General features: G+C 30.8%; 1 protein-coding gene across 3 annotated transcripts in view; it reads right to left on the reverse strand.

Moving 5' to 3' along the window:
• Positions 1–123: 123 nt before the first annotated feature.
• Positions 124–16,112, reverse strand: part of LOC108694055 (protein artichoke) — an 18,805-nt gene continuing 2,816 nt past the window's right edge. For 2 of the 3 annotated variants that reach the window (XM_018203308.1, XM_018203307.1), the window contains exons 2-9: positions 5,413–5,659; positions 4,756–5,060; positions 3,159–3,739; positions 2,639–2,981; positions 2,188–2,553; positions 1,805–1,978; positions 1,518–1,734; positions 124–1,359 (exon numbers count right to left, since the gene is read on the reverse strand). In XM_018203308.1, coding sequence (XP_018058797.1) covers positions 961–1,359; positions 1,518–1,734; positions 1,805–1,978; positions 2,188–2,553; positions 2,639–2,981; positions 3,159–3,739; positions 4,756–5,060; positions 5,413–5,646 — 2,619 coding nt within the window. In that variant the 5' untranslated portion in view covers positions 5,647–5,659 and the 3' untranslated portion in view covers positions 124–960. Of the gene's footprint in view, positions 1,360–1,517; positions 1,735–1,804; positions 1,979–2,187; positions 2,554–2,638; positions 2,982–3,158; positions 3,740–4,755; positions 5,061–5,412; positions 5,660–7,324; positions 7,376–16,112 lie in introns of those variants that run through there. The other variant, XM_018203309.1, reaches the window with a different exon arrangement.

Genomic DNA, 16,112 nt, shown 5'->3' on the forward strand with positions numbered 1-16,112 from the left:
ATATATATATTTATATGTGTGTGTATAATATATATAATAGAGATGTGCATAGCGACATAACGTACGTACAAAGTATTAATTTCAACGTAAATTTTTGAATTCTCACTGAATGAAGACATCGTCACCATAATTATTGTTTTATTGTTGGCATATATTACTATGACTGGACATCCTACAGGAAGCTCTCTCGTTTCGTATAAAATTTTACATCTGTCATATATAATTCTCTCATCACCGACTACCAATTATAGACATGCTTTATGTCTAATTAACGCAATATTATTATTATTATTACATTTCATTTTCATTTGATTAAATACGTGCTTCTTAGACAGTACTGCTTTTCTTCGAATTGTTCTCCAAATTTCGCTACTTAATCAAGTAAAACTGTTAGTTGAGCTTATAAATAAGTACATTGTTGTATTTTTTTGTAACTCTATTTTTTGTAAAAAATAATTTAATTTTTCATTGTTTCTTACAAAAGCTACATATTTATATATGGTTGTAACGCAGTACTGCAGTTATATATCTAAGATATATTATAACTATTCGTTATTTTAAGATATATAACTATTTCTATCAGGCATCTTTGAGTTAATAATATAACAATAAACGTTTATTAACCACGTATTTTATGTCAACTTTGAGGGCACGACAAAGCCTAGAAGAAAAATATTACGATCAATCGTATTCCTTTCTAAGAGGTTGAATTAAATACTCAGTTATATTCTTTTAATCAAAACGAATCAATTTACCAACAGGATTATATATTATGAATTACGTGGTCAAAAAAATCTGCCTAATTATTCTCATCGGCTTCGTCGTTAGAATAACAGTCTGAGAACTTCTCTTGATTCGCGAGAACAGCGCAAAATGATTTTCTACGATTCGTTGTTCACAACCAACCATCGGTAGATTGCCCAGTAATGGGTCAATTAATTAATCAGGAGATAAGTTCTCTTATACACTCTCTGGTACGATTTTATCGTAATGGAAGGTACTGCTCGAGTAGAAGCTACCGCGTTTTGGCATGTGAGGCGTGGCTATTTCCTCCTGTAAAGGTTTATATACCAAACCGCAGTTTTTGTTGTCAACTAGACCTTGACGAAGGATCATGGGTGGCCTGATAACAGGACCTCGTCCTCGTTTATTCGCCAAGCAGCAGGCAAGACGAGCTACCAACAAAAAGATTACCAGAACAGATAGAACAGTACCGGAAATCAACCAAATTTTGAAACTCGGTTTCCAGTTGTACCAAGTGTGATATTGAGTGGTAACTGCGAAGTCTGCATCGTATTCTTGATCTTCCGTTAATCGCGGCTCATCGATATGTTGCATGCCGTGATCGATGTTGAGTTTCTACAATAAACGCATCCAGCATTATTATTTTAATTTAGGAAATAATATAATAAATTATATAAAATTAAAAATTATATTAAAAGAAATAAATAATTGAAGTATATAAAAAAAATATTTCTAAAACATATATCAAAGGACATTCTTTATTATCGTTTTACCTCATTGTTGTCAAGCTCATGTTTCAATAAAGGATCGGAATCTTCTACAATATCAATATTTAGAAGAATATCTTTTTGTGTGCCTTTGCCAGGAGGTGATCTTGCTGGTGGACCGTCATCGATTCCATCGCAAATTATCTTCGCTAAATCTGTCCACTGATTGACGTCCATAAAATTATCAATATCTTCAATATCGTCATATTTATCATTGATAAGTCTATAAAAACATGATAGATTGAGAGATGTTCTCTATAAAATTTAACTGACGACTAATCTTGAATACTCACTCAAGTACCTCTGTAGGTGCAACACCACGATCGGTAAGCCATTGCACAGATTCAGTGAATTCAGCATCACAATCTAAAGGATTATGCGACAAATCCAGACCAGTGAGATGTGGTGTGGCTCTCAGTTCCTCAACGGTGATTCGTCGTAGAAGATTACCACGAACCGACAAAAATCTAAACAAGAGCGAAAATGTGAGATACATTGATCAGTGAATCTTTTGACATCATAATACACTGATCAATGAATATCTTGATTACAATGTCATAGAATAATTTTGTTTATAATACAGAAGATATGTTGTAAAATATTAAAAAAAGATTATATTTAAAATTATCCTCAAATACAACAATTCACGAGGAAGAACACAGAATTTTTTAAGTACCGAAGAGTCTTCAATGGTACTCTAGCTTCACTCCAAACGCGTTCGAGGTTGCATCGACTCACGTCCAATTTGGTGAGGCTTGGAAGATCTAGGAACGGCGTCACTTGTAATGTTCTCAATGGATTACGAGCGAGGCTCAGTTTGTTCAAATTTATGGCGCCGCGGAACATATTGGGTCGGAGAGCATTGATGTTATTATCGGACAAATCCAGTTCACGAAGAGACGAAAGATTATCCAGGAATCCATCGGGTAAGGCAGATAGACGATTCTTTGCTAGCTTTAATCGAGTCAATGCCGGCATTTCGTCGAACGTTCCAGATTTGAGGTTGTCCAGACCACAATTCGCGCATTCGAAACGGGTAATGCTGTTAAATTAAACTATTATTGCGATATACATATATAGATTAATTTATTTGGTTCTTAAAATAAAATGGCACATGATATATTTACCTGAACGTATTAAATTGCAAGTCATAAGTTTTAAAAACTGGCAGAATTTGCAAACCGGGGTTGTCGTTCATCAGTAGAACCTGTAGTCTTGGATTAGACTTGAAATGATGCTCAGTTAATAAGGAAAGCTTATTATCACTGATATCCAAATATTGTAATTGCTCGAGATTGCTGAAGGCATGCTGGTGGATTCTCTTCAAATTATTTGATTTGACATATAATTGATCTAATAGTGGTACGCCTTCTAGATCATCTTTACCGATTACCTTAATTTTGTTTCTTGAGGCATCGAGCATCGTCAGTTTCGAGGAACTTATGGTGGCCAACGTCGATAGATTATTTCCTAAAAATAATTTTTTCTATATCAATTAATTTCTCAACGGTTAAAAAATCTTACAGTTTGCTCATTAGATGATAACTAATTAAATTAAAATTTATCATTTCTGTTAAATTCAATTAAGCATTTATAATTTTAATTATTGTGTACTGATAAATAATGATTCACGTTGTCATTCTTTACCAGCGACACGAAGAATTTGAACGTATTTATCAACAAATAGATCGATTGGGATTTCATCCAGGATATTATCCGAAAGGTCCACTTCCATGAGTTGGTCCAGCGAGTCAAAGATCATGCTGTCAATTTCTCTTAGTCGATTGCCACGTAAATTGATGAAATTGAGGCTGTGCATCTTGGAGAAGGCGGTGCGTTTCAGCCGTATTATTCCATTGTTTGAAAAATCGAAATCAGTGACCGAAGGTGCGTGCAACAGATAATGCTTCGACTTAGAATCATGCATGTGCTTAAGCGGATTACCGGCGATCGTGAGCAGGCTGAGTTGCGTATTGTTCTGGAAAGTGTTCGGGTGGATGTCTTGCAAACCATTGCGTGTCAAGTTTACGGCGAATAGGTACGTGATGCCATTGAAGGCCGTACGATCTAGCTCGACTATGCGTGTGTCGACAATAGTGATGGATTCCACATGCTGAAGACCGCGAGCACGCAGGGCGTTCGGTCCCAGTCGGATTTCGCCGGCGTTTTCGATGCGCAAATGAGCAATACTTGATCCAAAGGACTGCTCATTTACCAGTTTAGTGCATCTATAGATAGTAAATAGAAAAGAATGGGAATAATTAATGGAAAATTTGTACACTTAAGTGGCAAGATGACGTCTTAATGACGTCTCATTGACGTAAAAGACGTTACTTTTGTCTACTTGACTGATTCTATTTAGCTACATTGTAAAATATGCAGTATTTAAATATTTACATTTAAAACAACTCTGCAAAATAACTATTTATATAATAGCAAAAATATTTCAATATTAAAAGTTTTACCGTTTAAATTTAAATACATATTTTGTTTATTAGAAAAATTTAAAACTAAATCTTTATATCTAAAAAGAATATTTTAAAAATGGAGACAAAAGTAAAACATTTTAATATTTTAAAATTAAACACTTTTTTTTTACTGTATGTTATATTCTAAAAATATGGATATTGATTTAATATCATCATGGTGTTTATATAATTTTCACTTATATTAATACCAACATGATAATCTAATATATAGATTTCAAATATACATCATGTTAGTATCAATATCAGAGTGAGGATTATATTAACCGCATGCTGTTAAATCCACATTCATATTTTTTAGAATGTAACTACTTAGCGATTGTCATCTCTAATATTAGACAAATTATAATTAATCTTTTGTTCGATTTAAATTCGATTGTTTTGCAGAAGACCATGACTTTGTTATATATAACTAATTATATATAACTAATATTAAAATGTTAAAAAATTTATAAAGCATAAAGGAAGTCATTGTGATGTAAAAAAAAATATCAGAATAATTAAATAAAATCACAACTTAGATAACGTAATTTTTTTAATTATCTCATTTTATCGTTTGGGTCCTTGAACTTTACGAAAATGATAAAATTTTGTATTGAGATCGGAATATTCATTTGATTTTTATTAACTCTTTATTAATGTAGAAAACTGTGTCGTATGATTGCGCTCTAAGTATTGTAGGAAGCTATCTACTCTTTATCTGCCGTCGCGCTAAGGGAACATTATTCAGTTATATAATGATTCGATTAGAAACATACGTTGCAGTTGTTGCAGCGGCGTATTGCCCGGCGCATTTACAGTAATCAGGGCACTGTGTCATAACTTCTTCATCATCTTCCACCGGCAATAGGCCGTCATCCTCGTACTCTTCATCGCTGAAATCGTCATCATCGAAGTTTGCCTCGTCGTCGTCCTCGTAGGGCGTAGCTTCGAGTTTCTTCAATTCATTTTCCTTTAGAAGCGAATTTGATACATTCAGCTTGATTGGTTTAGAGGTCTTTCGGAAGTTTATGCTGTCCTTTTGTGCTTCGGCCTTGAAAGTCTTCGCCACCTCTTCCTGAATCTAAATAAACGTTTTTTTAATCGTGATTTCGTGTAGCTTAATTAAATAACAAAGCAAAAATCAAATTAAAACTGATCGTATTTCAGGATTCGATTTTTTAAATTATGTTTGAATTTTAAGAATTTTCTGTTTAATTGTAGATGTATTACAATATTTATGTTTATATATTGCAGTGATTGGAAAATGCAAGTAATTGGAAAATTTTTATCCACCATATTTAATAATTTGTTAGGCATAAGTTCAAAATAATTGAATTCTTTTTTATGTAGAAAGATATGATCGCGCTTATTTCACTAGAGATTGAAAAATGTTATATAAAATAATAAATGTTCTTCATATGAAAAAATCTTACTTTAGCATCGGTAGCTTCTTTGTCTAAAGTCTGGATCTCTTGCATCAGTATGTCCTTCACATTCGTGAAGGGTCTCGCGTAATCTACAAAGTTGCTTTTCGGTGTAGTTTTCGTAGATTCGACAGTCGTTTTATTTTCTGAACCGACTATTGGTGGCGAAACAGTTGATGCATCGATCGTAATAGTGGTAACCGCCAAGAAGATGGTCAGCAGCCAAGCTGCTGAGATCTCCATATTATGGCTTATTCTGAAAATAATCAATCTTCGTTATTTGATAAGATAAAGATTTTATATGCGATGTTTGCTCATAGTTCTAGCGCAAAACAAAGATATTCGTGCTAATCAATTCTGACATCTTCATTATTATTTATTAATTGCAATCGTTCTTTTAGTTTATATACAAAAATAAAATAAAGTCTATATTTTATTACAATTTATATATATTTTTTCATATAATTAAATAATTAATTAAATACGATTTTAATCTTTCTTTAGAATTTTTATTTGTTTTGAAATTTTAAATAAATTTTAATAAGATTGGAAACAAGCCGTTTATGTTAAATATATTACTTTAAATATGAAGCGCCACTACGGTCTGAATGTTAAGATATTGAATTATATATTCATATAAATGAATTAATTTCAGAAATGATAATTGCGTGCTGATATGGTTGTCGGACTTTCAACGCAATCAATCTGAAATATTAATAATTACGTAAGGTCTCGATAGTCTAAAGGCTTAGAACGAAATGCAAGAAATCCGGGTTCGACTCCCAACAGGCAATATTTTTCGCAATAAGATTATTACAGTTTTTTAAGATCAAATTTGAGAAATTTGGGGGGATTATTAATATTTCAGATGATTGATTGCGTTGAAAGTCCGACAATCATATCGGCAAGCAATTATCATTTCAGAAATTAATTCATTTATATGAATATATATAATAGTTCAATCTTAATATTCAGATCGTAATGACGCTTAGTATTTAAAGTAATGTATTTGAAATTTTAATTTATAAGAATGCTTTAGTTTTACTTTTATTTTTTAAAATACTTTTTTTTTATTTCTTAAAGAATAATTAAATAGCGATTTTTCTTAATACCATCTTTAAAATTTTTTAAATTGAAACTTAGGGAGTGCATCACTTTTAAAGTCTGTGTAACGTGAAACTTTTTCTTGTCCGTTCTCAAATAACATCTGCCGACCAATTTCTTTTACAAAGCAAACATTGTTCTGTTGAACTTTCCGAAACATATTTCATAAATATCAAAACGGACAATTTACAAACATTTAAAAAATGTAATTTTTAATTTATTAAAAATATAATTTTAATTTATCAATTATTATTGAATTTATATCCTTTTTGTACATGATTTTTTATATACACTAATTTATAACGCTCTATAACGCTTAGTTATAACAATTCTTCACTCTTCTGTAGCATAGTGTTAAGTTGTATTAAAGTTTTCAAGAGATTGAGTGTTGCGTTGGGGCGTTACATGTTCGTGTCGGTGCAATCAAGTGCAAGAACGGAAACTCGCAGTTTACAAAGAAACAAGAGAAAACTTCTTCCGGAGTACCTCGAATCATTACACTAAAATTTCTTCTACCGAACCGGATGTGCTATTTCTTCTACCGAACCGGATGTCTCTTTGCAGACGTAAAAGGGAAATCATTTCTTCATAAAAGGGGAACCGTATGTTATTTTCTATGTTATTTTAATGCTATAAAAGCGAAGAGGATCGTAATCCTTCTTATACATAATGTAATTTATTTAAAAACGCAATATAATTTATTTAAAAATTTGTTAACTCAAAAATTTCTAATCTATCGAATTATCTATTAAATAGCGTTGAAATAATAATTGAGACTTTCAAATAATCAAATTTTCGTGGAAGAGTATATCTTTACCTCGATGATTTTCAAAAGTGATCGCGTCACGAGCTCGAGGGACAATCCAAACTCTCCATTCGTGATGAGATTTTAACGAATGAGATACACCCGAGGCAACCGCTGTTCGCGTTACTGTACAACGTTACTGCCCCACCTATGAACGCTGACGTTAGATAACCGTGACAGTTTGCAGACTGGCGTGACTTCTGGCACATATGTGAATAGACTGGTATGGACTTTTTAATAAACGGAGATGAAAAAACGTATGCTCTGGACAAGGATTCCGATCTTCAAAAGAATCGATCTTCCCAAACAACAATAGCAATTTTAAACTAATCTATTTTGCGAAAAATTAATTTTTCTAATTAAAAGAGATTATTTTAAACCAATCTCTTTATAAGGAATCTTTTTTTCTTTTTAGCAACAAAAACTATTTTGAAACTATCTTTTTGCAAAAAATCAATTTTTAGTGAATCGATCCGGAGATTGTATATTCCTAGTTTTGGATAGTCAATAGATAATAACAATAGTAGTCCTTAAACAGATGGGAAATATCCCTTACAAATGAAATCTTTGTTAAACATACGAGTTATTAAATATGTTATTAAATACATATTGTTATGCAATATTATCGTAATCAGAGACACAAAGAAATATTCTACTAGGAAATACCGTCAAATAAAAAGATATCACATTTTTTTTTCGCAATGTGTTTCATTATTTCATTTTCATGTAGCTTAAATGCTGATTATGCTGAAGCTAATTGATAAACTGTTGTACTTACATTATATACTGAGCATTAATCTACAAGAAAAAATTGTTGGAATAATAATCACAACAATTATTACAGAAATTATTCCATTACAATAATATTATTATAATATTCTTATAATATTATTTATACATAATGAATGTTACACAAACGACAAAGAAAGAAACCTGTTTGCATTGATTACGAACGTATTTGGTTGTATGTGGGACGAACAACTTCGTAACTGATGTGAAGGGGGATTATTGTCTCGAAAATTGATCGATGATTGAAATAAAAAATTATAGTATGTACAATCTAAGTGAGGAGTTAAGCAAAGAGTTTTGATTAATTTAAATAACTTATGTCTATTAACGTATAAATTAAAACACTGAAGCATCAGCATAATTACTTTTTTGTTAGGTAACATTCAAGCTAAATGCGTTACATGTATTCAATTGACATACGCCTCTATCAGTCACGTATTCTTTATCAAGGGTTGTATGACACAAGCTCTTTTCAAGGTACGAAGATCGATTTTCTAACCGAACGTTTTTATCAATCGTGGTTCTCAATGTTTCTCGCTCACAAGCCGAAAAATCTGTGTCCGACGAAACACTGTAATCACGAGTGTAATCAGAACTGAAGTAATTGGAAATTTTCAGGTGAGCACAGATTAAGAGACATAGGATGAGCAATGCAGTGAGATTTTGTAAAAAATGATTTTAAGATGTAACTTCACAAGCTTTGCCTTTATATTAATTTAACAATTGATTTTTGTAGAGCAACTTTCTTCGTCACTTGTTTGATTCAGCAAGTAGCTATAAATCAGTTCTTCACAATAAGTGTAAGATTTAACAATAATTAGGTTATAAGAATATATCCATAAGAATTTGATAATGTAAAAATGATTCTTATTAAGAAGCGACTGGGCGAAGAAATAATATTTCATTGTTCTCTCTCTCTTTCTCTCTCTCTCTCTCTCTCTCTCTCTCTCTCTCTCTCTCTCTCTTTTTCTTTCCTTCTCTCTCATGTTATCGTTCAGATATATCGAGCAATTTTATTTGTGTCGCGTTGCATTTCATTCCTGAAGCTGATCCGACTCGGCAAAAATTGACCATGCATTCATTTTTAGAGCGGGATTTATGCGAGTATAATGTCTCGTATGCTTCCGCGTAAACAATTTCCTGGCGCGGACTCACTTCAACTTCGAGATGCAAATGCCAGGAGCGCGAGGAATAGTTTATCAGCAACATGTATCTCCTATATAAGAAATACATCGGTATGCGGTAGAAACACTGTGGTGACTTGTAAATACTGAAATCGGGCAATTATTTTTGCGCGTCAGAAAGACGCAGACCAGTTCTGAGAAGCTCTCGATTGCTATATGTATAGACGATACTAGAATCTTAATCAAAAAATTGAAATAACAAATAATGTAGCAATTTTATCATGATGAGCATTTTGAAAAAATTACGACTAGTTAATATTAATTGATAATATTAATTAATTGATAATGTTACTCTTACTATTTATATTTCTTGAAGAATTTACAATACACAACCAACGCGCTGCGCAATAGTCACTCGAGATGCTTTTTGTCATCTGATGACAATGGAATTATCTTACTGGAGCTTTACTTCGTTCAGCGAACGATCGCTGGACTATGTGCGGATCATACATATGTCGATATTTATTCTCAATGATTCTTTTAAACTGAATTGCGATTGAACAAAGGATAAGATTAAGATCTTGATTCTTAGAATGTCATCCTAATTCTCGATCATTCAATCGAATAATCTTGGATGAATTAAGCGAATTATGTATGTGCTTGACATTCGCACCAGCAGAACGATCGTTTTGGTTACTTCGTGATGAAACTACGTTTCATTGAGACCAGCTGAAAGAAGATATTCAGGTCCATGGTTCCCTCACGAAACTTTCCGTTCTTTTCAATGCCATATGGGCACTTCTTTGTTGACTCGGAGAAATTTCTTGAGAAAAGATGAATATCGACACATCATCGTTAGTGGAATGTATCTAGAGGAAGATTGAACGTGTAAAGTGAACAAACATACGCGTTTACGCGTGAATTTAAGAGGCGGAAGCTAAATATAGGACCCACGAGTTCCATCTGGAGTCTTTGTTCGATCTCTCAAAGATAACTTGACGGCTTCTCGGCGGGGTTTAAACCAGGTAGAATTACTTGCTTCGAAACGAAGCAAGCGCAGGTGGTCAGCTCCTCCTCTCGAGTCCCAAATTGCCGGCGGGTCCAAGAGAGCAGGAAACTAACCTAATTCGAAAAAGACCCACGAAATCTTGACGTCTCGGTGCTTTAGACAATTTTGATTCGTAAAAATGATGATACTAGTAAAATTGAAATAATAAATTATAAGGAAACATTCATAGAAAGAAAATATTATATTTAGATAAAAGTATAAAAATGAATAAATACAGAAGAATAGCCATCAACTGAGCGAAAATAATACTGATTATTGATTACTGATAATATGATAAGCATGAAAACACAGATTTTAGATAGGATAAATTTCTTAAAAATTTTTTGCTTTTCTACATTTATTTTAAAATATTTTAAAAATTTATCTTTAAAAAATGATTATAGAGAATTTATATATCTGAAACGTAATTTTTTTGTGCTCAAAAAAAAGATTGAATGCCAGGAAAAAATAATATGTAAACTATCTTATCTTATCCTGAAATAATAACAAATATAACAATAATAAACGATTTTTTAAGACCGTATATGTGATACATGTCTATATAATAATTTCATGCATTATATAGATTCATGACGAAATTATTCAAAGCATTTAAGAAATTATTCAAAGCACTTAAGAACCAGCTTTGACCGGTATAGGCATTCTTTCTTACTTATTGTGTATTCAAAATATAACAATATTTTTTGCACTTTGTCCCAACGCATAAAACATTATTTAAATAAGTAACTCTTTGGAAAATTTTTTATTTCGATTATAGTTTTCCGTATATATAAGTAATACTTAACTCATCAATTTATCGCGTTTTCTTTATCAATGCAGTTAGTTTATTACTTATATATTTTGCATAGGCGTACGCAATGCGAGTGAGAGGAAGCAATTATATTGCGTTGGTCAATCAATCTTTTTCCCTTTCATAATAACAGCCTCTGCTAATAACAATAATAATTTTGAGATTGCAGTGCGACTATCGTAATTTAAGTCGCGTTTCAATTTTAAATGCAAAGAGATATTGGCGTTGAGCGTATCGCGCATGCAGTCTGATATTTTTTTGCAAATGCCCACGCCTTCAATCCAACACATTCCGTCGGACATACGCGAGCGTGTCCGATTACAGCACGATGCAAACACGCGTTCTTCGAAGAAGCATATTTTGCTTTTTGAATAGGAATTACAAGTCCGTTTTGTCGTTCGTTTTATCTTGATAAACAATTGTGATTCACTTAGGACTAATTAACACGAGAGTGCTCTAATGTTATTTGTATTTTTAACATGTTAAATAAATGACAAATTGCTTCTCGTAAACATGAGCTTAAAAGAAAATTGGAAACAATAATATAATAGCGATTATATCGAGCAATTTAAATAATTTATAGCATAGTTAAATAATTTTTTATTAATAATCCAAGAATTTTACTTTTTATATTAGAAATTCTAGACATTGATAAAATGTTAGCGTCTCCGAAGCAAATGCACGTACAAGTTGATTGGTGTAGTATGCCAGCGGTTATGATAATTATTGCTGGTTATTACGTACAGCTTCTATCATCAAACGTGCACGGATTATAAAATCTCTTTACTCATTAAATGAGAATGTTAAGCGAGAAATACATTCCTTTCGTTCGGATTCTACCTTTTCATGAAGATCGGTATATATTTTTTTTCTGTCGTGATGCTTTTATTTCATCACATAAATGCTTTTCGCATCGTAATTGGAAATTACACAATGCGCAATCGTTGCAATTAATAGTAACATATGCAGCTACGATGACAGATTGAGAATTTGATCTCTTTAATTTAATAATTGTATGCAAAGCTATATAATTAGACGTATAATAACATTAATGGCACATATATGCAATTTTATATTTTATTATTATATATACATATAGAGACATATGCATCCTTATATTTTATTTAATATAATATAGAAATTATTTGTAACTTTTTTATTACATTGCGATAAGTATTATGCATTTATTTTAATGGTATTTTAAATTATTTTGTTTTATCAATATCTTTTATATATAAATGAAGATATTGATTCATATTATTTTTTATTTAAATGTAATATTAATATTGCATAGCATATTTTATTTTATTTTATAATCAAAGTATTATTGTAATATAATATGATATAATATAAGTAAATATATTAAACAAATTTTCAGTACATGTAAAAATAAGAGAAAAGACTAAAAGAATAATACAAACTATTACAAAAATACGAAACAAGTATTTTTGTAGACTGGAACTCTTGAAAGAGATATCTTTAATTTAATTGTTATTGTTAATTTATTTTAAAAATCTATCGTCACGTATCAAATAACATTTTAATTAAATAAATTTTATCCTCTGCCTCGCATCTGAAGTTGTTTAACTCCTAAGAAAAGCGTTATTTCTCCTTTTTTATCGCAAAAGATATTGTGCTTTATCTCATTGTGTTATCGGTATTTATCTCTCGTACTCTGTACTCGAAGAACATATTTGTTTTGTCTCCGACCGCGCTGTTACCCGTTGTAATTTACCGTATGGTTAACAAATGGTACAGTCTGCAAACTGGCAGTTGCGTATTTTAGGTTTTTTAAATTTCTCTTGAACTCCCCTAAACACTCTCTTTAGAAAGTGACACTGCACATAAATTACGCAGACACAAACTCATCGTATTTTCTTCGTCTACTTTATCACTTTACAATTCTTTATAATAAGAATTTCGCACAAGAACTCTCTTTGAGAGCGTCTAGTTTTGATTAAGTTCCTCTGCATCTGCCGCGGGAATTTTAATTCCTAGAAATCATCAACCGTGACAATATCTCATCATCACCGAGGCAATTCGCGCTTCTTGTTGCAACGATGCTTTTCCTTGTATGTCAATAACCGTCTCTGTTCGCTGGAGGTCAATCCACGTCGTTGACTCTCTAGATCTTCATGATTCGGCAAAAGAGAAAGAGAAATGGAAGTAGTGAACATGGATGATATGGCAACACATGTCAATATTCGTATTCGCTGTGTATGGACGATATGAGGCTATCCGGTTGTTCGCTTATGAATAAAGTTGGGATCAAGGCTAGGACAGAGAATATATGTATTTCATTCGATTTAAATGACACCGGGAAGACACCTACGCTTGTCGGAACACAAATATTATTCAAACTGAATGATTCCATAGAATATCTCTAATATTATGCATTGTATTCTTATTAGCATAGCAACTAAAGTCGAGTCCCATTGGATCTCTGGTGGCGAGTCGCCACATTAGTTAATCCCTAATTAATTAATTTGAACCATTCTTTGATTAAAATTGCATATGTTGTAATATCTTTATCTGTGTTTATGCGTTGAATATTGTTTATGCATTCTTTCATATGCAATTCGGAAATGCGTTAACTGTATAATATCTACAAAAATATTGTATATACACAGAGTTTGATAAGTAACGATAAAACTCTCCTAGAGGTAAAGTGGACTAAACTAAGTCGAAAAGTTCTATACTATTTTATAGTTTTTGCAATAACAAGATATTAATTACTAAAATCGCCGAGTATTGATTTTCAATAATTTTTTTACTCAAGTACTATCAACTTTACCGAAAATCAACAATTGTTGAGGACAAAAATTGTTTATTTTCTTTTCATAGAGTTTTGAGAATTTTTTTAGAATTTTTTAGTACCACATTTTCTCATGTTGGAAAAATAGTTGCCAATAAGAAAATGCAGTACTAAAAAGTTAATAAAAAATTCTGAAAAAATTCTTAGAACTCCATAAAAAAGAAAATAAACAATTTTTATTTCTTGCTGTTTTTCTATAAAGTTGACAGTTTACTTTAGTAAAAAATTACTGAAAACCAATATTTGATGATTTTTAATAATTGATATTTTGTTAATTATTGCGAAAATTATAAAATGGTAGAGGACTTTTCGACTCAGTTTAGTCCGCTCTATCCTTTTTTATAAGAGTTTTATCATTACTTATCAAACATGTATATAAATGTATCAGTATATTAATATATATCAATATATCAGCATTTATCGTTGCCTATTATTTGAATAAATACTGCATAGTGACGAAACTCATTAGACTTTTTTAAAATTCTGAGTACACGTGATGCATTGATGTAATTTGTAATTATCTGTTACTATGTACGCTTGTAATTAGTATAACATCGCGATAAGAAATCTATTATTTCTTATTTATCGTTTTCCGATATCGTCTAGAACTTGAATTTTATCGAAAAAAAAGCAATATCTTCATGATTTCTAAGAAATTATTTAAATGATAGCATTTTACTTTTACATAATTACAACAAGATGAAAAATTAATGTTGCTTTTTTATGGAGCTTTAGAAAACATACAAAAGTGCTGCACATCGTGCTTTCAAAATACCATTATCCTTATACAGTTCGACCTTGTATCTCAATGATATGGCATTGAAGAGAAAATCTCGATTCAATAGCGAATGGTTCATGATGAATCGAAATTACGTTCGTTGCCGCGTAACCTTTTATAGTTGTACATGAACTGAACTGAAATATATCTTCCGGGATTTTGCTTAAACATTCTTTCATATTCTTTGACTTTTAGAGGTACTCAGATTATGGCATAATGGAATTGCGTTATTTTCAAACTAAAAACTAGGAAAATCGTACTAAATATTATATTTTGAATCGCAAAAAAGCGATACATTCTAATTGAATAATTAGAATGTATTATTAAATTAAATATAACTTTATAACTCTTTATATATCTTTGAAATTTACACAATCGGAACAAATCACATTGAATCCTGATTTAAGATGAAAATCTAATTACTTTGGTAGCCAATAACAGGAACGTTGGAAAAATGTGCTTTAATACAATTAAAAGAAAAATATTAAAAGAAAAATACAAAGAAAAGAAAAATCGCATATATTTACATAATTTAACATAACTTCTGCACGGAAAGAATTTTCTTTTAAAATTTACCTTGAAAATATAGTAGTTGTGGTATAATACAATATTTGTACCTTGCACTTTAATAAAATTAATCAAACTTACAATATTTTATTTATTATAATTTTATTAATGAATGAAAGAGATTTACATTAAAAAATTTTTGGAAATACTTGTCCCACGACTATCATATTTTCAGGGTAAACTTTAAGAAAAAATTCTCTTCATGTGATTATATGATCCTTGAATCTTGTTTAATGTTTCTAATTAATAGTGATTTTATTTTATCTTTCGTGTTATTTACAATCAATAATAGAAATAAATATATGGAAATTATATAGAAAATTGTGGCGGAATTTAAATTGATCTGACAAATTTTCACAAGTGAATCTTTTTTTCTTCTTTTATACACTGATAATATTCCGAAATTGAAACAGTATATAATAAGCGACACGTACTAATCATTTATCTCTTTACCACATCACATTATTCATCACATTGATAAAGAATTTATTGCTGAAGCACATTGTGTAGAACATTGCACATGTTTTCTTCTTTCAACTTGGAACAAAAAGAAATAGTAAAGAGATTAAATCGATATATTCTTCCATTTGATATTTATGTGTTCAGGACGAAGTTAAATAAAAATGTCAAGGCAAAAGAAAGATTTTTACCTAACCGTAAAATAATGCTACCAAATACTTTCAAATTACCAGTATTTTTTTAAAACATTATGTATAAATATCCCTCAAATATGCATCTCTTTTTCTCTTGTAATTTGTTGTATATTTTGAATTTTATTATAATTCTGTAATTTTTTAAATTATAATTTTTTAATTTAATTTTATAGTAATTATATAATTCTTAAAAATTATAATTTTAAAAATAAATT

The sequence above is a fragment of the Atta colombica genome, unplaced genomic scaffold (genome assembly GCF_001594045.1).
Source record: "Atta colombica isolate Treedump-2 unplaced genomic scaffold, Acol1.0 scaffold112, whole genome shotgun sequence".
NCBI lineage: Eukaryota > Metazoa > Arthropoda > Insecta > Hymenoptera > Formicidae > Atta > Atta colombica.